At 49.1% G+C, this 26,162-nt stretch overlaps 1 protein-coding gene across 1 annotated transcript in view; it reads right to left on the bottom strand.

Moving 5' to 3' along the window:
- Window positions 1-24,050, bottom strand: part of slc5a10 (solute carrier family 5 member 10) — a 236,055-nt gene extending 212,005 nt beyond the window's left edge. Inside the window, exons 1-2 of the mRNA XM_072481620.1 lie at window positions 23,931-24,050; window positions 5,672-5,743 (exon numbers count right to left, since the gene is read on the bottom strand). Of these exons, the coding sequence (XP_072337721.1) occupies window positions 5,672-5,743; window positions 23,931-24,041 (183 nt within the window). The 5' untranslated portion in view covers window positions 24,042-24,050. The remainder of the gene's footprint in view (window positions 1-5,671; window positions 5,744-23,930) is intronic.
- Between the last annotated feature and the right edge of the window lie 2,112 nt (window positions 24,051-26,162).

Genomic DNA, 26,162 nt, shown 5'->3' with positions numbered 1-26,162 from the left:
GAGACCCGGACCCTCCGGCATGCGACGCCCGCAGGATGCCCCTCGCACACCACGGGAGACGGAGAGACCCGGACCCTCCGGCGTGCGACGCCCGCAGGATGCCCCTCGCACACCACAGGAGACGGAGAGACCTGGAGCAACAGGGAGACGACACCCCCGTCACGTGCGGGAGTGATGACGCAGGCGTGTGCCACCCAGCGACGAGGGGGGCAGCCACAGGCCCCCGTCACATCGGAGCCAGGACACCACTACCCAGGACACCACAACCCAGGACACCACTACCCAGGTCACCACTACCCAGGACACCACTACCCAGGACACGACTACCCAGGACACCCCTACCCGGTACAGCACTACCCAGGACACCCCTACCCGGGACAGCACTACCCAGGACACCCCTAACGGGGACAGCACTACCCAGGAAGACGAAATACCAGACAGTGACTCAGAGTGGATGGGTGGAGACGAACCCCCACCCCAAAGTGCCATGGACTCAGAGTGGGACGAAGAGCACGACACAACGCCACTGCTGTCACCAACACCCTCCACCATCGCAGAAACACTCACCTCGGTTGGGCACTTTAGTGATGAGGCGTCTGGTACACTCACTGGTGCGCACAACACAGCCGTCCCGGTACAGCAGGTGGAGGTAGGAGCAGCAGAGGGGCCGGGCGGTCGGAGGGCAGCCCAGGCCAAGCGAACATCTGCCGCCCAGATGGATCCCGGGTTCCTGGAGTTTCCACACCCACACATAGATCCGATGCAACCACTGACACGGAGACGAGCGAATAGGGTGACGGCCGGCTTGCGGCGGCTGCGGTCGCAGGTGGAGGAGTCCACCCGCGTCCAGGAGCTGGAAGTTGTGCCGGTCATGCGTGCCACCCAGGCCGACACCGCACGGGTGGCATCCGCGGTGGAGGCAATGGGTGCGACGGTGTCAGACATGGGGAACGGTTTGCGAGGCCTGGGGCTTTCCGTGCAGGCGGCGTCTGTGGCCCAGGACATGGCTGCCCTCTCACAGGAGGCCATGAGCCAGTGCCAGCGCCAGATGGCAGAGGCGCTCACCACCATAGCCCAGTCTCAGCAGGCCATGGCCCAGTCTCAGCAGGCCATAGCCCAGTCTCAGCAGGCCATGGCCCAGTCTCAGCAGGCCATGGCCCAGTCTCAGCAGGCCATGGCCCAGTCTCAGCAGGCCATGGCCCAGTCTCAGCAGGCCATCGCTGAGGGCATCGGCGCCAGTGGCCATGTGCGAGCCGGCGTCGCACTGTCACAGACAGGGTTTGCCAACCCCCTGGGCTCCATGGCTGCAAACCTGCAGACCCCTGTCGATACCAGCACGGGCCTCCAGGACTGGCAGCGCCAGATGCCGGGGGGGCGTCGGATGGCCAGTCCGTTCGCATCCCCCACCCATGTAGAGGCCTAAGGGCCATCGGGCACTCCGAGGGAGGAGGAGGTGGTGTGGCCCGTCCCGGGTCCCCCTGTAGGGGACGTCCGGGAACACCACGACACCTCGGACTCCCCCACTTCCGTCCCAGGTGCATCGGGTGGGCAACAGGCAGGACAGGCTGGCAGCTCGCCATCCCAGTCGCCCGGGCCGCAGCCTGGCCCATCTAGGCCAGGACGCCCCAGGAAACGGCCACCAAAGGGATCCAGTGTCAGAGGGCAGGAATCACAGGAGTCCACCTCCAGTTCTGCTGTACCATCTGGGGAACCACGTAGACGTAGTCAAAGGGCCCGTAAGGCCAAACAATTAGACACTGAGTAAGTTGCCACAGGTGTAGGGCACAGATGAGTTTTAGGGGCTAGGGCACGTGCATGAACTCGTTTGGTTATTAAAGTCAATGTTACACCTACAGAAGCTGCCTTTGTGCTCTGTCCAAAGCGTGCGGGGGTGTCATGTACGTTGAGCGCAAGTGTGTGTGTGAGGGGTGGTCTTACCTCAGCCCCAGGTGAGTCTGCCCCCCTTCCCCCTGGGCCGCCATCAACATCCCCCCGGGCAGAGGACGGGACCGTGCGCTGCAGTGTCACAGCCGCATGCAGGGATGGTCCGGGTGGATGGTGGTACTGTGGCCATGGGTCAGACATAGTCCAACGATGTGGAGCCAGGAGCTCACCGCAGGGCGGGTTGTCATCATCCTCCATGGCCTGCAATAGACACGCGTCCACCCGCAACTGGGTGAGCCCGGCCATTGTGCCGCAGGTGGATCAGCAATGGGGGGGGTGGTGTGCATGCGGGTGGCGTGGGTGGGGTTGGGGAGGGGGGTGAGGGTGCTGGGTGGGTGGATGGGTGGGGGGTGTGGGTGGTCGGCTGTTGCCATGGTGTGCGGTCTGTGGCCATACTACCCGATTCCCACGCCCATCTAGTCAGTGAAGCGGGCGGCTATCAGTCTGTCCCGTGCCCGCTGGGCCAGCCGGTAACGGTGGACAGCCACCCGCCTGTGTCTACCCCGTCTGCCCTGACCATTACCCCCATCCCCCTCATCTGGGGAGGACTGGGCCTCTTCCTGCTGCTCCTCCACTCCGCCCTCCTCTGCCTGCTGCACATCGCCCCTCTGCTGGGCTATATTATGCAGGACGCAGCACACCACAATGATGCGGCCGACCCTATCTGACCGATACTGGAGGGCGCCCCCAGAGAGGTCCAGGCACCTGAAACGCATCTTCAGCATTCCAAAGCACCTCTCTATCACTCCCCTTGTCGCTACATGGGCATCATTGTAGCGGTTCTCCGCTTCATTGCATGGCCTCAGTACAGGCGTCATCAGCCACGATCGCAATGGGTAGCCCCTGTCGCCCAGCAACCAGCCCCTCAGCCGGGGATGGCGTCCCTCGTACATGCAGGGGATGGATGACCGCGACAACACGTATGAGTCGTGTACACTGCCTGGGTAACGGGCGCAGACTTGCAGGATCATCATGCGGTGGTCGCAGACCATCTGTATGTTCATCGAATAGGTCCCCTTCCTATTAGTGAACACGGCCCTGTTATCTGCAGGTGGCCGCACGGCGACGTGCATCCCATCGATCGCGCCCTGGACCATGGGGAACCCGGCAATGGCAGAGAAGCCCACGGCCCGGGCATCTTGGCTGGCCCGGTCCACGGGGAAGCGGATGTAGCGGTGCGCCATGGCATATAGGGCATCTGTCACTGCCCGGATGCACCGATGCACCGATGTCTGCGATATGCCGGACAGGTCCCCACTCGGTGCCTGGAATGACCCCGTTGCATAAAAGTTCAGGGCAACCGTAACCTTGACGGACACGGGGAGAGGGTGTCCCCCGCCAGTGCCACGCGGTGACAGGTGTGCCAGCAGGTGGCAGATGTGTGCCACGGTTTCCCGGCTCATCCGGAGTCTCCTCCTGCATTCCCGGTCCGTGAGGTCCTGGTATGACTGCCGGGGCCGGTAAACACGGGGCGCCCTCGGGTGCCTCCGTTGCCATGGGGCCGCGATGCCCTCCTCCCCCTCCTCATCCTGTCGGTCGGGTGTCCCTCCAGCCTGGGCGGCTGCCGCCTGGCCCTCAGCGGCAGGCCGCGCCGCCTCTCTGGCACGCTCCTCCTCCTCCTCCTCCTCCTCATCCAGGGCAACATGGACCTTAGCGGCTGCCGCCACGGCGGCCAACATCGCTGGATGATCGGAAAACATGACGGCCTGGTTGAGGGGGGGTGGGGGGGGGGGGGGGGGCGGGGGGGGGACGACGACATGTCATCATTGCCCATATCCCCTCCTTCCCCCCAGCCAGGTGGCATGGACCGCATGGGTCCAACTGTTGGAGGCTGGCACCTGGCCAGGTGGACCAACTCACTTGCCCCCCCATCCCCCTCCCCGGCACGGATCCCCCCCCCCCATCATCCCCCTCTCCGGCACGGACCCCCCCCCCATCCTCCTCCCCGGCACGGACCCCCCATCCCCCTCCCCGGCACGGACCCCACCCCATCCCCCTCCCCGGCACGGACCCCACCCCATCCCCCTCCCCGGCACGGACTCCTAATCCCCCTCCCCGGCACGGACCCTCCCCCATCCCCCTCCCCGGCAGGGACCCCCCATGCCCCTCCCCGGCACGGACCCCTCATCCCCCTCCCCGGCACGGACCCCCCATCCCCCTCCCCGGCACGGAACCCCCCCCCATCCCCCTCCCCGGCACGGACCCCCTCCCCATCCTCCTCCCCGGCACGGACCCCCCATCCCCCTCCCCGGCACAGACCCCCCCCCATCCCCCTCCCCGGCACGGACCCCCCCCCAATCCCCCTCCCCGGCACGGACCCCCCCCCCCCATCCCCCTCCCCGGCACGGGCCCCCCTCCCCATCCTCCTCCCCGGCACGGACCCCCCCCATCCTCCTCCCCGGCACGGACCCCAACCTCCTCCCCGGCACGGACCCCCCCCAACCCCCTCCCCGGCACGGACCCCCCATCCCCCTCCCCGGCACGGACACCCCATCCCCCTCCCCGGCACGGACCCCCCCCAATCCCACTCCCCGGCACGGACCCCCCCCCCATCCCCCTCCCCGGCACGGACCCCCCATCCCCCTCCCCGGCACGGACCCCCCATCCCCCTCCCCGGCACGAACCCCCCCCATCCCCCTCCCCGGCACGGACCCCAACCTCCTCCCCGGCACGGACCCCCCATCCTCCTCCCCGGCACGGACCCCCCTCCCGGCACTCCCCCGGAGCCCAGCCCACTCTAACCACCCCCCCCGCCGCACGCACACACACGCAACCCGAGACACACCTCTCCCCACACATTCAGACTGCGGCCACGCCATCGCCTGCCCAGCGGCCAACCCCCCAGTCTGTCACTCACCTCCACGCTGGTCGGCGTGAACCTGGAGCACAGGTTCACGCCGATGAAAAGGAGGTTTGATTTACGTCGACGTGAACGGTCATCACGTCGACGGGACTTCGGCCCATCCGGAAGGGAGAATATCGGCAGGCCCAAAATCGGCTGCCTTGCGCAGACCCGTGCCATTCTCCGACGTCAGCGGCGCCATTAACGCCCTGCCGACTTTTCTCCCTTCGGAGACTTCGGTAACCGGCGGGGGCGGGATTCACGGCGGCCAACGGCCATTCTCCGACCCGCTGGGGGGTCGGAGAATGACGCCCCTTATCTTTTCCATTTGACGGCTTTTCTGGGAACGTGGATGTACTGCATGACCTTGAAGTCTGCAGCCCAGTCAGAAGAGACCAGATGATTAACTCTTGGCATGGATGACATCCACTGATGGTACCCCATTTGAGGTTCTTGCTAATAAAGACATTCTCCAACTGTTTATCCCAGATATAAAAGCAGATTTTTGACCTGTAGAATTAATTAGGTATAAAAATTAATGGGAGATATCATGGTTGAGTTCCCTGAGACAAAACAGCTGAATGTACAATTTGGTTCACCTCACTAGCTACACGCCCTGTCATTAGTTATTAGCTGCTGGCTGAGTGGGTGTTAAGTTGACATTGCACGATTTGATGTGGGGCATGAAGTCATTCTATCTCATCCAACTGGCCAGACAAGTCAAAAGCTAAGAGAATGCCAAGTTGAAGTTCTTTAACTAACAACCCATCTCTCTACTGTCAAAGCTACCAGGGGTGCCACCCTGCCCCTGAAGCTGGCAGCATCAGCTGCATTTGCCATCCACACAGTAACCTTTTAAGAGGAAATGGATAAGTCAATACTTACAGGCCACCAAGCCATATTCCTGCCCGCAAGGAAGTATCCACTGAGCGTGTTCCTGCTCACTCTGCACGTCGACTGTCAAGAAGGAAAATAGATAGGCATTAAGCAGGAAAAGAACATTCTGCAACTGGAGCAGCTAATATGCAGTGTCCACAAGAATATAGATTTTGGGGTGGATTCTCCACCTTTTGATGCTGGTAGCAGAGTTCCCGACACAGCGGAGGATCCAACATCAGGGAAATAACGGGATCAGTGCCAGGTGCCGATCCGTTTCCAATGCCCCAGCTCCCCACTAGCGTTGGGATCGAGGTCCACACTCTGTGCCAGCAGGAAGATGCAAATGGGTCATTAAGACCATTTGCACCCTATTACCAGGCCAGGCACCATGTTCTCCAGGCCTGTGTGATTCTTCAGTCCTCTTTGCCGGAATCGTATGGGCAAGAATTCATACTGCTTCTGACAAGTATGTATCTGCTGTGGTTGACCTCACGGTGGGTCAAGGGGGTAACTCTTTAAAGGAGTTGCCCCCAAAGTCCATCGGAGGGCCACCCTGGCCACCAGACTGCAAGACCTGTCCACCCTATCCTCACCAGAACCCACCCCACCGCCTCACCCACCAGATACACCCAAATTAAATGGACCCCCCCACAGAACCCTTGAATAAAGAACCTCCCCCCCACAGACCCTCTAAATAAAGAGACCCCCACAGACTCCCAGAAGAGAGGCCCCTGTGAAAGTGTCCGCAATGTTTATAAACATCAAGCATGGATTGACAGCTCCTGGACCACTTCAAACAGAGTTAAGTGCTGTCAATTTCACAGCTTACCACTTTAAAGTCACTCAATCCTGAAGGGAGATGAATGGAAATCACTTAACCCAAACTGACAGTCCGTTAGCGGTATTCCCTAGGGAATCCCTTGCAATCCTTGCCAAGCAAAAATTTGCATGCCTAAGGATTGGGAATTGTTTCCTGATTAGTGGGAGTGCAAATTAGGTGTGATTCAGGTCTGGCGGAGTCACCCAAATGGAAAATCCTGCCCTTCATTAATGATAACTTGTACCTACATAGCATCTTGACCTCATCAAACATACCAAGGTGCTGCTCGGGAGTATTATCAAAAGAAATTTGACCCCACACCACAGAGGTTAGGACAGTGACCAAAAGCTTGGTCAAAGCGGTAGGTTTGAAAGAACATCTTAAAGGAGAAGAGTGGGATCGAGAGGTGGAGAGGTTTAGGGGTATTCCAGAACTTCGGGCCTCGGCAGCTGGAGGAACAGCCACCCCTGGTGGAGCAATTGAAATCATGGAAATGCAAGAGGTCAGAGTGGAGCTACAGGACCTTGGCTCTGCAAAATAAGTACAGAGTATCGCAATTTATATTCATTCCACAAGTACCTGGAGAGGCTCCAGGGTAAAAAAAATCTTCTCAAATGATAATAGAGAGAGGGAGATTTACTAACTAACTTACTAACTAATTTACTTACTAACCACTTACTAAAAATCTGCAACAGGTACAAGACAATTAATAGTGCCATTATTTTCTGAGGGAGTGTGCACGATTCAGATGAGACATTAAACCAAGGTCCAGAATGCCCTCTCAGTAATATGATCCCCATCACGATTTTGACAAGGAGCAGGGGTGTTACTTGCGTATTGCTGAAAATAAGAGAGACAGGCAGTCAAAGCTTTTCATTTTGCCCTCTATCCTGATGAGTGCAAAACAAAAGCGTTTGATAGTCTTGTCTCTCTTACAGCGAAACTCAATATTTACTCCTCAGCCAACATCCTAAAAACAGATTATCTTGTTATTACCACATTGCGGTTTGTGGCACCTCACCATACACAAATTAGCCGCTGCGCTGCTTACAGTGCATCAGTGACTCCACTTCATTGGGCTGTAAAGCAATTTGGGACAATCCGAGGTCATGAAAGGTGCTACAGAAATGCAAGTCTTTCTTTTCTTCCTTAAAGTAGTCGGCAAAGCACCGACATTGATTGATGAGGGAATAAAGAAAGGAAGGCATAGCTCTGAGCTTCCTAATAGACTCAGACAGGAACCAGTTCTAAGGGGGATGCAGGAGCAGAGGGACCTGGGTGCATTTGTGCGCAAATCATTGAAGGTGACCGGGCAGGTTGAGAAAACGGAACAGGTTCCTGTTCTTTATAGAGCATAGAATCGAAAACAGGAAAGTCATTACAAATCTTCATAAAACACTGGCTTGATGTCAACTGCAATCTTGTGTCCGTTCCGGGAGATGGGTGCGAAGGCTTTAGCAAGCGAGCAGAGACACCTCTCGAGAATAGTCCCAGAGATGAGGGGCTTCTTTGACAAGGATAGATTGGAGAAGATAGGGCTGTTCTCCTCAGAGAAGAAAAACTTTTTTTTTTTAATTAACATTTTATTGAGATATTTTTGGTATAGTAACAACAACAAAATGACCAATATACATGAAACCATAAACATAGTGCAAAAGTCATTTACCTCTCGTACAGGTCCCACCCTTATTAACCCCCTACTCTAATCTAAACTACTCCCACCATCCCCCCCCCCTGCAGACGATTAATTTCCCGCAAAGAAGTCGACGAACTGTTGCCACCTCCGGGTGAACTCTAACAGTGACCCTCTCAAGGCGAACTTGATTTTCTCCAAACAGAGAAAGCTAGCCATGTCCGATAGCCAGGTCTCCGACTTCGGGGGCTTTGAGTCCCTCCAAACTAATAGTATCCGTCTCCGGATTACCAGGGAAGCAAAGGCCAGAGCGTCTGCCCCTTTCTCCTCCTGGATTCCCGGGTCTTCTAACACCCCGAAAATCGCCACCTCTGGACTCGGTGCCACCCTTGTTTTTAACACCGTGGACATGACGTCCTCAAACCCCTGCCAAAATCCCCTAAGATTTGGACATGTCCAAAACATGTGGACCCCAAAGATTCTGCTCATCCGGGCCACTGTCATGTGAGCCTGGTGAACAACCTTTAGACCATCCTCTATCTGACCTCCCAGCTCCTCCTCCCACTTGCGCTTCAGCTCCTCGGTCTGCGTCTCCTCTGACCCCATAAATTCCTTGTAAATGTCAGAGACAGTCCCTTCTCCTACCCACCCTCTGGAAACTACCCTGTCCTGAATCCCCCTTAGCGGTAGGAGCGGGAGTAGATTCATAGAATTTAGATTCATAGAATTTACAGTGCAGAAGGAGGCCATTCAGCCCATCGAGTCTGCACCGGCTCTTGGAAAGAGCAACCTACCCAAGGTCCACACCTCCACCCTATCCCCATAACTCAGCAGCCCCACCCAACACTATGGGCAATTTTGGACACTAAGGGCAATTTAGCATGGTCAATCCACCTAACCATCTTTGGACTGTGGGAGGAAACCGGAGCACCCGGAGGAAACCCACGCACACACGGGGAGGACGTGCAGACTCCGCACAGACAGTGACCCAAGCCGGAATCGAACCTGGGACCCTGGAGCTGTGAAGCAATTGTGCTATCCACAATGCTACCGTGCTGCCCTAAGGTTGATACCTGTTCACGAAGGAAGTCCCGCACCTGCAGATACCTGAATTTGTTTCCCCTCGCCAACCCAAACTTTTCCTCCAACGCCCTCATACTTGGAACGCTGCCCTCTATGAACATATCCCCCATCCTTTCAGTCCCCGCTCTCTGCCATAACCGGAACCCCCCGTCCATACTCCCCGGGGCAAACCGGTGATTATCACAGATTGGGGCCCAGACTGATGCTCAGAGAAGAAAAACGTGAGAGGAGATTTGATAACGGTCTTCAACTCATGGGCGCTTTTTGGACAGAGAGGAAAGGGGGAAACGGTTCCCTTTGACGGAAGAGCAGAGAACCAGACGACACCAATTTCAGGTGAATGGCAAAAGAACCAAAGACGACAATAGGAAAATACCTTGTTTTCCTTTTCGCAGCAAGCGGATTCGGGAATAGACTTCCTGGAGTGCGGTAGAGGAGGATTCAATCGTGGCTTTCAAAAGATAATTATTTGAAGAGGAAACCTGTGTGGGGCTACGGGAAAAAGGCTGGGCAGTGGGACAAGGCGGGTTGCTTTTGCAGAGAGCCAGTACAAACAAGACAGGCCGAATGGTCTCCACCTGTGGTGTGACCAAAATATAATGAGTCTCAATCTCCCTGGGCCGCTCTTGTTCCCTCGCACAAACAGAGAAACTAGTGACCTCTGCCAAACACAATGGAAATATCACTGACTGAAAGAGCGATCTGGAACGAGAAGGCGAGGTAAGGAAGGGAGAAAATAAGATAAGAAGTGAATGAGAAAAAGATAAAGAGCACACAAATTAAACTGAGGCATGGGGAATAGGGGAAGGGTTACTGGAGATGGAGGGAAGGGGATAGGATATATGAAAAAGAACTGGGAGAGGGTGAACTAGGAAGGGAAAATGAAATGGTGTAACCTGGGCATCAAATAAATAGTTGAAATTAGATAATGTTGCTGGGCTTGGTTTCAAAATGAATTTCATTTGTACTACAGTTAGTGAGATGGAGTCAGTACACCAGTATATGCTGCATTTCAAGTGGATCAGTCAGTTTGTAATTACTTTTTTCTCCTCAGCTTCAGATGATTGACTGCTCTCGAAACAGGGCGAATGTTTCATCTGTTGATTGATGGTCTTTCAACAAATACAATGTCATAAACTACTCAAATGCTTCCCAGTGTGTCGAAATGAGACATCTTCAGAAGCGTATTGTACGGAATTACTGTCTATCTTTCACTCCTGTGACTGGCCTGCTGGAACAACTCCCTCTGCAGGCTGTACCTCTCACTACACTGGAGCATAACTACATTGAAATGCAGCACTGAAACACGCCATTCAGCCCATCTGGTCCATCTGAGTGTTTATGTTCTGCATGAGCTTCCTCCCATCCCTCATCATTTGACCCTGGGCACAGCTGCTCTAAATTAGATGGTCACACCCAGTATAGCGATGTTGGCCTCAGCATCTTGGGGGCATGGGCTGAGGTGGGGGAAAATCACCAACGCTTTCTGCTCCAGGTTATTCCAATGATACTTGGGAAGTGCATATGGGCATTAAGGAAGGGCAGAATCAGGTTTAACTGTGAGGCTCCTCATGGTCGATTAGTTTGTTGATGCTCTCTATTTAGGTTCACATATGAATATGGTCACTTGCTCAAGGTGCTTATTGATGACCAGCATCTGTGGAATTATATACCCTGGCATTAGGTCAACAACACTGTTACGATCCCAGTTGATGTTGCAACTGGATGGGAAAATACCAGAATGAAACCCTGCCTCAAAAGACCGGAGCCTTTACTTTTTTAAAAATAAAACATGGAGAAACAGGAGTCAGAGAACCACTAATTAGTTTTAGCAACAAGGAAAAAACATTTATTAAACATGAAAAGTTGGATTATTATACAATATTCCATTACTCCTCCCTTAGCTTAACAAATACAGATTTTAAGAACACAGATCACAAAGTACATCTTAAACTATGATGGTCCCATTAACACAAAGTCTCCTTTATGCACACAGATTGGCTGTGGTCAAATACACGCACTCTGCTCTGACCCAATTTTGTGTCTGCGGTTTCCTCCTCAGAATCCCTCCAGCTGATTGTCACATGAGAGTTTCCAAGCTCCCTCCCAAAAACATGCTTTAAAATCGTCTCTCAAAATAATGCTTTTCCTTAGCGGTTTGCATTCCGAAATCCAGTCCAGATTTTTAAAATGACTCTTTTAAACAGAGCTTCCATTCCACTTTTAACAGTATATCCAGTCCAGAAGTTTACACCAACCCCTTTAAGATATCTTTGTCTCAATGCTGTGCAAACTGCTCATAATTGCTTTAATTCTCAATTCCTGAACTGTACTAAAATGACATCAAACGTTCCATTTACCTCTGAAGTTTGCTGTCTCACTTTAAATCTAGTTACTGCAATTGTGTATTTAACTCAGAAAACTTGGTTTATTCATTTTTGAATTCTTCTGAACAATGCCTTGGTCTCTGTTCTCTTAACTTCAGTTTTCTAAAGAAATTCCCAATACCCTAATTATCTGGATTATATCTTGTTTCCTAGGAAACTTGCATCTTTGCAACTGCCTAATCCTATCCAGCTTCTCCTGGCAGAGTTAAGAGCAGTTCAATCCCCAGTATCCAGTTTCCAGTTGCAATCAAATTAGCTGAACTAAAACTTAAAAGCTTCTCTACCTTACCGGGCCCAGTTGCTAAGCAACCACTGCTGGTTTGTTTACTCCACACCGGAGCCCTCTCTCAGCACAATAGAATCTCAGTTGGAATTGAAACCAACCCCCACACATGCAGATATCTTTGACAAGCAAGAATCTAACTATTGGTTTTACCATTCCAGGCACAGGAACATTAAATTAAACCCACTTAAAACTATACCTTATTTCTAAGGTTTACGAATACAAATATAAATCCCTTAAAACTTTCTTTATTTTCCTCATAACATTATCAAGGGATGTTGATGGGAGAGTCTTTAGAAACCCGACTGATGCTTCAGTGCAGTACTGAGGGTATGCAGCAATGCTTTTAGATTCAGAAAGACCCTAACTCCCTTAACAAGACAGCGCCAGGGTTCCCAAAACACTGTTGTGAAGATGAACAGGGTCATTCTCCCCAGTGTCCTGACCAACATTTATCCCTCAACCAGCCTCGCTAAAAACAGATTTTCTGGTCATTATCACATTGCTGTTGATGGGACATTGCTGTGCACAAATTAGCTGCTGTATTTCCCACAGTACGACGGTGGTGACATTTCATTGGCTGCAAAGAATGCTGGGACATTCTGAGGGCACGAATGATGCCATAAAAATGCATGTTTTACCTTTCTTCCTTCTGGTCAGAATAACATTTATTTGAAAAATACATTTTGGAAACCAAAAGCATTTAGTATTTTTATAAGCCTGCTATGCTAGTGTTTGAAGTGGTGTTCCAGAAAACAATTACATAACATGGTGGCCCACTGGTTAGCACTGCTGCCTCACTGCTCCAGGGACCCAGGTTCAATTCCGGCCTCAGGTGACTGTGTGGAGTTTGCACTTTCTCCCCGTGTCTACGTGGGTTTCCTCCGGGTGCTCTTCCACAGTCCAAATATATACGGGTTGGTTGAATTGGCCATGCTAAATTGTCCCTCACTGTCCAGGGATGTGCATATTAGGTTATGGGGTTACAGGGATAGGATGGGGTGGATGGGAGAGTGGACATAGGTAGTGTGCTCTTTCAGAGGGTCGGTGCAGACTCGATGGGCTGAATGGCCTCCTTCTGCACTACAGGGATTCTATGAATCTCTATGAACTTGCCCCGGATTATTTAACATAGATATACGGTGTTTGGCATTGACCAGAAACTGAACTGGACTAGCTACTTAAATACTACAAAGTGGCTACAAGAGCAGGTCAGAGGTTGGGAATTCTTCAGCAAATAACTAATCTCCTGACTCCCCAAAGCTTGTCCACCACCTACAAGGCTCAGGCCAGGAGTGTGATGGAACACCCTCCACTTGCCCAGAAGAGTGCAACTCCAACAAAACTCAAGAAACTAGACGCCTGTACTGCACTGTATGTATGTTCTATTGTTCTATGTTGCCATTGAGGACAAAGCAGCCCACTTGATTGACGCCCCTTCCACCATCTTAACCATTGACTCCCATCACCACCGATGCACAGTAGCAGTAGTGTACCATCCACAAGATGCCCTGCAGAAACTCATCCAGGCTACTTCAACAAACATTTTCAAACCTGCGACCTCTACCACCTCGATGGACAAGGGTAGAAGATGCATGGAAATGCCACCATCTGCAAGTTCCCCTCCAAGTCAAACACCATCCTGACTTGGAAATGTATCACCATTCCTTCATAAGCACTATGCCAGAAACCTGGAACTCCTTCCCTCAGAACACAGTGCATGTTCCGACACCACATGGATTGCAGCGGTTCATGAAGGCAGCTCACTCCCACTTTCCCAAGGGCAATTAGGGATGGGCGATAATGTTGGCATAGCGAGCAACACCCACATTCATGAAAGAATAATAATAAGTAATTCATTAGTTTCACGCAATTTCTAAATAACATTTAAAAGTGTAGAAAGTGGGGGGAAAGGAAGTTCTGCATGGCATACATCTCTGTTTTTCCATCTTAGAAGAATAAAAAACTGCTGATTCTTAACATTTGAATGTAATTTATTCTTACATAGAAGTATTTATCATAGATTATGACACAGAGAAGACCATATAGTCCACTGTGTCTGTGGCTGTTGTAAAACTTAGTCTGCTTCAGTGCCAAATGTTTGATAAACCTCCAATGAAATGTCTCGAGACAGTTTACGTTAAAGATGCTATAGAAATCCAAGCGCTTGTTACTCACGAGTTATAGAGCCAATTTTAGATGAGGTGCATGGCAGACTACAAATACATTCTTCCTCTTTGTGAGTGGATTCCTATTCGGGGTTTTCAAAAGGAAAATAGTCTGGAGAAAAGACGTGAATTTGATGCACAGCAAGACTGCAACAAGAAATGAGGGGGGGAAATCTCCTTGGGTGGTATCACAAAATAGGCAAGAGCATAATTAGAACAGATGTTGGCCATTCAGCCATACCTCAACTACATATACTCACGTTAGGTGCGTAAACTTTCGCTACTATACCCATCAATTCAGAATTTCAACTGACTCCCCAGAAACCAATGGAGGAGCAAGTTCTAGATTTCAACTAAGCTTTGTTTGAAAAAAGTTTTTCTTATTCTCCCTGCTAAATGACCTAGCTCTAAATTTAAAGATTACGCCCCCTTGTCCTTGAATATCAGCAGAAATCGTTTCTCTTATCCACTCTCTCAATCCTTCCTAATATTTAAAACACCTTGATCAGATCACCTTCTACACCTTCAAGTGAATACGAGCCAAATGTATTTACCCTGTTCTCACACTTAACTCTCTAAGCCCTGCAATCATTCGGACTCTACTGCTTACAGACATTAAACTGTGCCTCAGCTGGCTTCAATGTGAAAAATAAAACAGGAACGAAAAAAACCAAGTTACAAAAAAATAGACATTTGTTTCCACAAATGGACCGGCACTTCACTATTTAAGTGTTGGGTATCCAGAAGGCATCGCAGTTATTGTTTTTGCAGTTTAGTCAGGCATGTGGGGATTGTCCCTTTAAGAACCCAGCAGAAGGTAAGGGTCACATGGCCTGTGTGACCAATCGGTATTCAGAGTGTTGAATCATCCCATGGTGAGAGGCTCCTAGACAGAGACATTTTAGGAGCAACTTACAGCCATGAGGATGTTGTACAATTCTTATTAATAAATACCTTTCCTGTTCATTAATGAAGTCTGTGTAAGTGCATCTTTACATCTGGCAACAAGGATAAATTATCCTGACACTTCCTCCGACCCAACACCGGTGAGGATCCTGGGCGGGATTCTCCCAGCCTTGGGCCGGGCCGGAGAATCCCCGTTACTGGGCCACACCGCCCTGATGCCGGCACGCGATTCTCCGCTGAGCGGAGAATCGGCGCCATTGGTGCCGGTGTGGATGGCGGGGCGCCGGTCGCGGGCCGCTCTATGCGGCCTCCCTGCGATTCTCCGGCCTGGATGTGCCGAGCGGCCGTAAAAAAAAACGAGTCTCTCTGTTCTAACCTGCTCTAAGCCGGCAGGACCTCAGCGTTGAAGGGTCGGGCGGAGGCCTGGGGGGGGGGGGGGGGGGAGGGGTCCAGCCATTGGGGAGGAGCCTCCGATGTGGCCTGGCCCACGACCGGGTCCCATCAATCGGCGGGCCGCCCTCTCTGGCTGGAGGCCTCCTTTCCTACACGCCAGCCTCTGTAGCCCTGCGCCATGTTGCGTCGGGGCTGGCGCGTTGAAGGAGGCCACTGCGCATGCACGGATCCCGTGGTGCACAGTTCATGCCGGGATCGGCAGCTGGAGTGGCGCGAGCCACTTCAGCGCCGTGCTGGCCCCCTGTGGAGGCCATAATTAGTCCTTGCAGCGGCCTGTTCACGCTGTCGTAAAACGTGACGGCGTTTATGACGGCGTGGAAACTCTGCCGTGGGATTAGAGAATTCCACCCCCTGTTTTAATTGAAGTCTAAAAAAAAGTACTCACCTGAATGCCTCTCTTTGGATGAATAGATCCATTTGACCCTTCTATGGAGGACTGCACACAATACATCAAGCGCCTGTGGTATTATTTCCAAGCAAACAAATAGGGCAGGAGTAGAAACACAAAACAATTCTCCTAAGTGTTTGTGGAACTCACACCTACAACATTATTTGCTGTCTTACAGCCCCAGCGTGCCTGACTCCAAATCATTTAGTGAGCTCATTGATTTAATGAAGACTCAATTACAACCTTAACCATCATTCACACTCCAGAGATGCAAATTTAATTCGAGGGTGAGAGTCCAGGTGAATTGATTGAGACTTACATCGTTAAACTGAAGAAATAATCAGAGTAATGTGGTTTTGGAGCCACCCTGAATGACATGCTATGGGATAGGTTAATCGGTGGTGTGAACAACAACTCTGTTCAATGCAGATTGCTTGCAGAGGTAAACATAAATTTTAAACGAACAATGGAGATAGCGCTGGCCATGGAAAGCACTGAAAAAGGTGCACGAGAGCTGCAGGGCACATAAAACGGCGCCATTCACCAGTTAGAGCAGGAACTTGCAGCCAGCTGTGGTGCCAAATCCGCCAAAGCACCGGTGAAGCAAGAAACAATTTCAGCCACCAACATAACAAAAAGGTACAGAGTAGGCAATTAGTCAGTAATGCTTAATGTGGAATGTTACCAGTGTGGAGATAACTACACTACTGAATCATGTTGGTTTAAGGATTCCGAGTGTTTCTATTGTCACAAAAGAGGACATTTGATAAACATTGCACAGCTAAGTCAAGAACGCAATGTAATTGATAAATTAAGGTATTACAAGTACACAATGTGGAAGAGCCTAGCATCCGTGATTCTGGTATGCACTCTCTGTTAAATCTAAAAACAGGCAAGATAGACCCTACTACTGTAACACTCTGGGTAAATGGAAAGTGTCAAGATGGAAATGGATACAAGGACATCAGCCCCTATGATGGGCAAGCATATATTTCAACATCCTGTTAGGAAGTCCAACCATTGAACTTAAGAGCACGTCTGCTGAGTTGAAGACATATATGGAGAAGCAAGAAAAATAAAAGGCACCACAATGGTATCTGTAAGCCATGGACTAATAATAATAATATTATAATTATCGCTTATTGTCACAAGTAGGCTTCAAATGAAGTTACTGTGAAAAGCCCCTAGTCGCCACATTCTGGCGCCTGTTCGGGGAGACCACTACGGGAATTGAACACCACGCCGCTGGCCTTGCTCTGCATTACAAGTCAGCTGTTTAGCCCACTGTGCTAAACCAGACCCTACCCAGCTCCCAGTGATAATAGTGACGGGTGAAAGGCTAAGCCTCCTCAGCCACGATTGGCTGAAAGAAATCGTTTCATTGAGCCGAGAGTTTAAGTGTCGGAAGGGGGACAGCCCGAATTATATGACAATACGAGAGCGTCTTCGGTGATGAATTAGGCAAAATCAATGGGCTACATTCTAAGACTTACATGGATCCAGAAATGCAACCCCGATTCATTAGGGCAAGACTGCTCCCATGTGCCTTATGAGGGAAAGTAGATACTGAGTTAATTATAAGACCATAAGACCATAAGACATAGGGGTGGAAGTAAGGCCGTTCGGCCCATCGAGTCCACTCCACCATTCAATCATGGCTGATTTCAACTCCATTTACCCGCTCTTTCTCCATAGCCCTTAATTCCTCGAGAAATCAAGAATTTATCAACTTCTGTCTTAAAGACACTCAACGTCCCGGCCTCCACCGCCCGCTGTGGCAATGAATTCCACAGACCCACCACTCTCTGGCTGAAGAAATTTCTCCTCATCTCTGTTCTAAAGTGACTCCCTTTTATTCTAAGGCTGTGCCCCCGGGTCCTAGTCTCCCCTGTTAATGGAAACAACTTCCCTACATCCACCCTATCTAAGCCATTCATTATCTTGTAAGTTTCTATTAGATCTCCCCTCAACCTCCTAAACTCCAATGAATATAATCCCAGGATCCTCAGACGTTCATCGTATGTTAGACCTACCATTCCTGGGATCATCCGTGTGAATCTCCGCTGGACCCGCTCCAGTGCCAGTATGTCCTTCCTGAGGTGTGGGGCCCAAAATTGCTCACAGTATTCTAAATGGGGCCTAACTAATGCTTTATAAAGCTTCAGAAGTACATCCCTGCTTTTATATTCCAAGCCTCTTGAGATGAATGACAACATTGCATTTGCTTTCTTAATTACGGACTCAACCTGCAAGTTTACCTTTCGAGAATCCTGGACTAGGACTCCCAAGTCCCTTTGCACTTCAGCATTATGAATTTTGTCACCGTTTAGAAAATAGTCCACGCCTCTATTCTTTTTTCCAAAGTGCAAGACCTCGCACTTGCCCGCGTTGATTATCCAGCCTGTTCAGTTCTCGGAATGGGCAGCACCTATAGTCCCCGTATTTAAACCAGACAAGACCATCCGCATTTGCAGCGATTATAAGCTAACAGCTAATCAGGCTGCAAAACTGAATAAATAGCCAATCCCGAGAACTGAAGACCTGCATGCAAAGCTGGCAGGAGGTCAATCTTACCAAAAACTGGATAGGGTCACGCATACCAGCAACTCAAATTAGATGACACTTCCCGGGAGTATGTCACGATGAACATACCCAAAGGCTTATTCCATTATATGCACCTTCCTTTTGGCATGTGCAATATTCCAAAGGACAATAGAGAGTCTGCTCGAGGGGCTACTGTGGGTGTAAAATATCTTGTTGATGTCTTTATAAATGGAGCACCAGGGGCCAGGTATCTGGTAAAGTTAGAAGAGATGTTCAAGAGATTTCAGGAGGCTGGAGTTTGCCTCAAGAAAGAGAAGTGGATCTTTCAAACCACTGAAGGGACCTACCTGGGGCACCATGTAGATACTGATGTCAGGGCATCAAGGCACATTTGACCGAGAAAGGCATCAAAGAGCCTTAGTGAAACTGAGTCAATGGGAATCAGGGAGGAAGCTCTCTGCTGGTTGGAGTCATACCTAGCGCAAAGGAAGATGGTTGTAGTGGATGGAGGTCAATCATCTCATCTTCAGGATATCACTGCAGGAGTTCCTCAGGGTAGTGTCCTGTGCCCAACCATCTTCAGCTGCTTCATCAATGACCTGCCTTCCATCATAAGATCAGAAATCAGGATGTTCGCTGATGACTGCACTATGTTCAGTATCATTCGTGACTCCTCAGATATTGAAGCAGTCCATGTCCAAATGCAGCAAGACCTGGACAATATCCAGGCTTGGGCTGACAAGTGGCAAGTTACATTCGTGCCACACAAGTGCCAGGCAATGACCATCTCCAACAAGAGAGGATCTAACCATCACCCCATTTAATTCAATGGCATCATCATCACTGAATCCCCCACTATCTACATCCTGGGGGTTACCATTGATCAACACTGAACTGGACTTGCCATATAAATACTGTGGCTATCAGAGCAGATCAAAGGCTAGAAATCCTGCAGCAAGTAACTCACCTCACGACTCCCGAAGCCTGTCCACCACCTACAAGGCACAAGTCAGGAGTGTAATGGAATACTCTTCACTTATCTCTATGAATGCAGCTGCGACAACACTCAAGAAGCTTGACACCATCCAGGACAAGCAGCCCACTTGATTGCTGCCCTTTCCACAAACATACAATTCCTCCACAACCAACAAACAGTGACAACAGTGTGTACCATCGACAAGATACACTGCCTAAGGACGAGGAACTTTGATGACCATGACATCCGTGCTGGCACTAAGATCCTCGTGTACAAGGCAGTCATCCTCCCAACACTTCCTTGCGGCTCAGAAACAACTCAAGGCCCTGGAGAGGTATCATCAATGCTGGCTGAGACAGATTCTCTGCTTCAGCTGGGAGAACAGGCTACTAACATCAGTTTCCTTGAAGAAGCCGAGAGCACCAGTATCGAGGACTTAATCACCCGAAACCAACTCCGCTGAGCCGGCCATTTGCTTAGAATGTAGGAGTCCAGACTTCCGAAGGAAATCTTCTTCACCCAGCTCAAGGGAGTCTTCCAAACAAGAGGAGGACAAAGACGCACTCCAAAGACACCTTGTAGGCTCACCTCCAGAAATGCAACATTGACATCAATGCCTGGGAGACCCTTGCTCAGAAGAGACTTACCTGGAGGAACCTTCTGATTGAAGGGTCACAATTCTTTGAGGACACCCAAGAGACTTGGAAAAGGAGCCTGAGAAAGGAATGCCAATCGGAAGTGCCTACCAAGGGAATGGTTGAAGATGAGGCTCTACAAGCAGGCTCATCAGCAAGAACCCACAGAACTCATGACCAGCAACACTGAGCTTCTTAGGTGCACAATCACACTCGTTAGTGAGTGATTGCCGAAGCCACAGCAGGAACTCACCAAGTTTCCTTAGTCAGCACCTTCTAAACCCATGACCACTACCATCTAGAAGAAGAAGAGCATCAGATACCTGAGTACAACACCACCTGGAGGTTCCCCTCCAAGTCACTCACCATCCTGTCTTGGAAATATATCGGCCATTCCTTCACTGTCCCTGGGTCAACCTCCTGGAGCTCCTTCCCTAACAGCACTGTGGGTGTATCTACACCTCAGGGACTGCAGCAGCTCAAGAATATAGCTCACCACCACCTTCTGAAGGGCAACTAGGGATGGGCAATAAATGATGGTCTAACCAGCGACACCCACATCCCGTAAATGATTAAAAAATATATATATAATGATGACACCCTATGGAAGGCAAGGTCAAGGCAATAAAATAGGCACCTGACCCCACAAATACAACTGAACTCAAAATCATTTTTGGAGATGGTGAACCAAACATATCAACGGTATTGGCCCCCTTGCATAGACTGCTATGATTTTGGAAAGCTCCCTAGGAGGAAGCTTTCAACAGAGCAAAGCAACTGCTGCATTCCTCAAACCTGTTAGTAACTTCGGCCTTGACCCGTGACACCCCTCGATATGGTGCTGGTGAAGGGTTGTCCCATGAAATGGATGACAGCTCTGAAAGGCAGATAGGGGGAAGTGTCAAGAATCTGACACGCTTACCCCGCCGATCACCTCGGCAGGAATTCAATGAAGGGTGTAAATTCTGTCCATCTATGAATATACTTTCAAGCGCCGACCTGGAACACACACAGCGAATGTGGATGCTCTTTGCTGCCTACCCTTGCAAGGAAGCATCACAATGTACTCCAGTAGCACAAGAAATCATCATGACATTAAATTCTTTAGACGCATTGCCAGTCTTGGCAAAGCAGATCAGGAACTGAACCAATCGAGATCTACTTCTGTCCAAAGTGAGAGACAAAATAATTATAGGACGGGTAAATGAGCCAGTTACCCGCAAGAATGAATTGCGTTGTCTGGATGGCATCATACTCTGGGGAGCGGGAGTAGTCGATCCTGTGCCAGGCAGGGAGCTGCTCCTAACTGAATTCCGCGGCACTCATCCTGGCATCTCGACGATAAAGATGCTGCCAGGAGTTGTGTGTAGTGGCCTGGTGTTGATGCTGATATTGAGAAGCTCGTCAAGCAGTGTCAATGATGCCAACTGCAACATAAATTTCCTGCTACAGTCCCACTGCACCCTTGATAATGGCCTGAATGGCCATGGGTACGAATCCATATCCATTCTGTTGGTCCATTCCCAGGCACAATGATTTTTCTCATGATTAATGCACACTCCAGAATGGTAGACATTTTTGAGGTGAAGTCACCGGTACTGCATGCTACCATCGAAATATTGCACCAATGCTTTTCAAATGATGGATTACCTGAAGTCATGGTATCAGGCAATGGAACCATATTCATAAGTGCTGAGTTTCAAAACTTCACCACTCTCAATGGTATTAAACACATCATAACTGCACCTTACCACCCAGCATCAAACGGACTAGCCAAGAGAGAGCCATCCAAACATTCACGTCGGGCCTAAAGAAACTCTCAGGAGGAACCTTGGGAGACCAGAATCTCATGATTCCTCCTTAGCTATTGTACCACGCCACGTGCAAGATTGGGAGTTCCCCCAATAGAACTGCTAATGAACTGTCATCTCAGAACAAAACTGAGACTCGTGTTTCCAAATTTGCCAGGGTGTGTGGAAGCCAGCCAAAGTAATGAGAAAGCAAGCCATTAATCACATAGGGCAGCGCGACCATTTATGGTAAGTGAAGCCGTACTCTTCGGTAGTGGATCAAGTTGGAATTATTTAAGATCAGATCCCTTTCATACCAAGTGGATATGGAGGGATGAATCGGTCGTTAACATGTGGATCATTTGAGGAGTAGAGAGACACTCCAGTAGTCAGTGTTGCCATCAAGAAATATTTTCGAACCCGTAAGCACCAAAGGACCTGATCAACCTGTTATAGGCATAACTGATGTCTCTGTGGAAGCAAATAGTAATGAATCGGCTGTGCCTGAAGAGGTGCCCGTGTTTGCAGTTCCTGTTAATGTCGATCCCGTGGAAGCATCTCAGACAACAGAATTACGCCACTCTACAAGGAACAGAAAAGCCCCTCAAAGACTCCATTTGCAATTGTCCAACTCATGTGCATAACCTTTAGTTAACAATTAAGATGGAGTGAATTAGTTATTGAAGATTGCGTAAAGGACTTAGAAGGGGGGGGGATGTGGTGATTGTCCCTTTATGGGCAACACAGCAGAGTAAGGTCAAACGGCCTGTGCGACCAATCGGAATCACCCCATAGTGAGAGAGGCTCCTCGGCAAAGAGACATTTTGGGAGCCAGCTACAGCCATGAGACTGCTGTACAATTCTTATTAATAAATAGCTTTTGTGTTCATTAATGAAGTCTGTGAAAGCACATCTTTACATCACTAAAACACTAGAAACAAAGCTGTTGATAGAATACAGGCTGCACCCCTTCAATCAGTCAGCAAAAATGAGAAAAATTTAGCAAGTCAAAAGTCTGCTCTCTAATGCAATCATTTTTATAAAGAGAATGTATCAATTTTATTATTTGCTACTTCAAATCCCAATACTCTTCAGTTAATCAGGAACAAATCCAATCCACTGTTCGACATTAAAAATGTTTAATTGGCTGTAAATGCGGTAAAGCCCCAATATTATGAGATTCACTGTAAAATAAACGGCAAGATGAAGAAAAACTGAACTCTCAAGTAAGAGGGCCAATAGCGGCCATAGTTTAGAATCAGTGGCAGAGGGTGAGGTGAGGAGATTGTTTTATTTAACTCAAAAGTTGTCAGGGTCTGGAAAGCTCTACCTGAAAAAGTGGCGGGAGCTAATTTCAGGAATAGTTATGGAAGGAAATTGGAGGCTGAGGAACTCACACCATTACAGACAAAAAGTGAACGTGCAGGAATCGGCATGATTACTCTTTCAATGAGCCAGCAGAAGGGCGATGAGCCAAATGGCCTCCTTCAGTGCTGTGCGTTTCTATAAGTCTTTCTTCCATTACAGCAAACAAAATCCTATTAATGTCGTAGTGAACTGTTCTGAGAGGCCAGTGGCCTGGATTCAGAAGTGGAAGCCCAGAGGTTTGTTCCTTTCCATCGGTTTCAAAAGAAAATAGTTAGCAGAAGAAAGTTGTGCAACATATAAATGTCAGTCTGACATGAATACTTAGTGGACGAATGGAACAAATAATAAAACATTTCAAGAAGTTAATCCTGAACAATAATTATGCCCCTGGTAACAAAGATTAAATTTCAGTAATGTCCCGACTTTCATATATCAGAGAAGCAGCAAGACAATTTAAGCACATCTAGTATAAAAATTGAGGATTATATGTTGGTTTACTGAATTTTAAATGACTGGACTCCATTTACTGGGCACCTCCTGTGAAAATTCCCCTGTGGAAGACTATGGAGGGAATCCTGAACAAGTATCAAGTGCTATGAAGTTTATTGTCTATTGGCCCCCTCGAGTAAAATGCCACATCCAGTTTCTGGATGGATGGGTTCAAACTAATCCCAGAATAAATTTACAGCTATGAGTTAATGTCCAAGTTCACTATTCAGTCAACAGGACCATTACCAACAGGACAAAATTAAATCAGACCGCAGAGGTTAGTTAGAAATTGCCAAGGAGCTCATAGTTAATAGTGCCAGGAAAATTGAGGCAAATACTTACCCATATCCCGACAAACACATTTAATACAAAATATGCTGCAATGACTATAATATCAGAGATGCTGAAGGACTGTGCAGAGAGGTAATAGCCGCCAGTTCCGTTCATCTCCATTGTTTCACTTGAGGTTGTGTCTGATGAAGCCAACTGTGACAGTGCGAACTTTGATTGTCAATGAAGTCACTGATTAACATAAGAAATAGAACATTAGTCAAATGCTGCGCATTAGCCCAATGAGCCATTGCAGTGGAGGGTAGATGCCATCCCTGTGGTAATTGCCTGTTTGCTCTCCAATTAAAAAGGCAAAGCTTTTAATCACCGTGACACGAATCCCTCTAAACACACAGAAAAGTGCATCACACCATTACCAAAACAGCCTTAGCGTTTGCTTTCCGCACTTGATGCATCAATTTCCACATGGCCGGCATTAACTATTAACTAAGGAATACTTTGTAAATGCTTTGAGTGTATTCTTATTCTTGCAAGTTTTTTTTAAAGAAATGTTGCCACTCGGTAACATAAAAGGATTCTCTGCCCCCCCACCCTCCCCATTTCAATGGGGACTCTGTACTAATGAAGGTCAGTCTTTTCAGGTGATGACCAATCTGGTGTATGTTGCCAGTACTTGCAATCATTAGTTTGTATTTTAATATAAGTAGATTTGTTTGATCTCCAGTACAAAAGTTGTACAACAACGATTGTGCTAATCAGTAGAAACCTAACACTATCACATAGTAGCTTGAAATTGTGAGTCTCAATCTCATTTAACATCATGCCTTTGTAAATGAGAAGAACTGGTCTATTAAGACCTAAAACCAGCTTTGGCCTGCTAATTTCAAGAACCAAGGTTACTTCTGATAAGTACAAAAGCAAAGTACTCTGGAGTCTACGTCATATAGATTAGACAAATCAGTTGGCAAAGGAGGCCTTGAAGATTAGTTAATAGAGCGTATTTGGGACAATTTCTTAGAATAGTACATTCTAGTGCCAACTCATAGTAAAAGAGACTCTAAGTAACAGTGATCATCACATGATGATATTTCACAGTCAGTTTGAGGGTGAGAAGTATGGACCTAAGACTAGAGCCTTCAACTTACATTGAGCAATTACAAAGGTATGAGGACAGAATTGCCAAAAGTGAATGGATATTTCCTAACTCTCAATAATGGTACATTCCATTGAGAAAGAAAAAATTGTTGAGAAGGATGCACCATCACTGGTAAAGTAAGGAAGTTAAGGCTCATGTCAAATTAAAAGAAAAAGCATACAGTACTGCGGAAATGACCAGTAGGTCAGATAATTGGACAGACTATGAGAAATCATCCAAAAGATAATGGGTAGAAATTGGAATATGAGAAAATGCTATCTAGAAATCTTTAAAAATAGTCATAGTATCTGCCGGGGTAGCATGGTAGCACAGTGGTTAGCACTGTTGCTTCACGGAGCCAGGGGCCCAAGTTTAATTCACGGCTTGGGTCACTCTCTGTGCGGAGTCTGCAGTTCTCCCCATGTCTGCGTGGGTTTCCTCCGGATGCTCCAGTTTCCTCCCACAAGTCCCGAAATATGTTAGGTGAATTGGACATTCTGAATTCTCCCTCAGTGTACCCAAACAGGTGCCAAAGTGTGGCAATTAGGGGATTTACACAGTAACTTCATTGCAGTTTTAATGTAAGCCTACTTGTGACAATAATAAAGATTATTATGTGGTGACTCCTGTCAGGGCGCTCAATTTTCAGTCCTTTCCGCCCATTGTACGCGTGTTTTTGTTTGAGAAAAGCGAATAAATCAGTAGTATAGGATCCCTCCATTCTTACCATGTCCAGTAGAAGCAGCTCCAAACAGAAGTCGCACAAGGGAACGTCAATGGAGTCCGGAGCTCTTAGAGCCTAAGCAGGGCAGTAGTGGCCTCTGCTGAGGCTGGGGCCCCTCAACGGATGACCGAGAAATTGGTTAGCTTCCTGGCCGATAAATCTAGGGAGCAGCGGCAGGAGATGACCGAGGATCTAAAGAAGGCAATGGAGGTGCCTTTGGCCCAAATCCGGGTGACAATGGAGAAGTTGGACCAGCGGATGGAAGTACATGAGGAAGTACATGAGGAGACCATTCAAAAGCTCTCCGAACATAGTGATTGGATTGCCTCATTGGAGGAAGAGATGACAGTGCTACGGAGGAGTGGAGGGAGCTAAAGGTCAAGGTTGCCAATCAGGAGAACCACTCCAGATGACAAAAGGTAAG

This window comes from Scyliorhinus torazame, chromosome 17 (assembly GCF_047496885.1).
Source record: "Scyliorhinus torazame isolate Kashiwa2021f chromosome 17, sScyTor2.1, whole genome shotgun sequence".
In the NCBI taxonomy this organism is placed as follows: Eukaryota; Metazoa; Chordata; class Chondrichthyes; order Carcharhiniformes; family Scyliorhinidae; genus Scyliorhinus; species Scyliorhinus torazame.
Note: the sequence above shows the minus strand (reverse complement) of the source record. Positions and strands in the feature narration are given on the sequence as shown.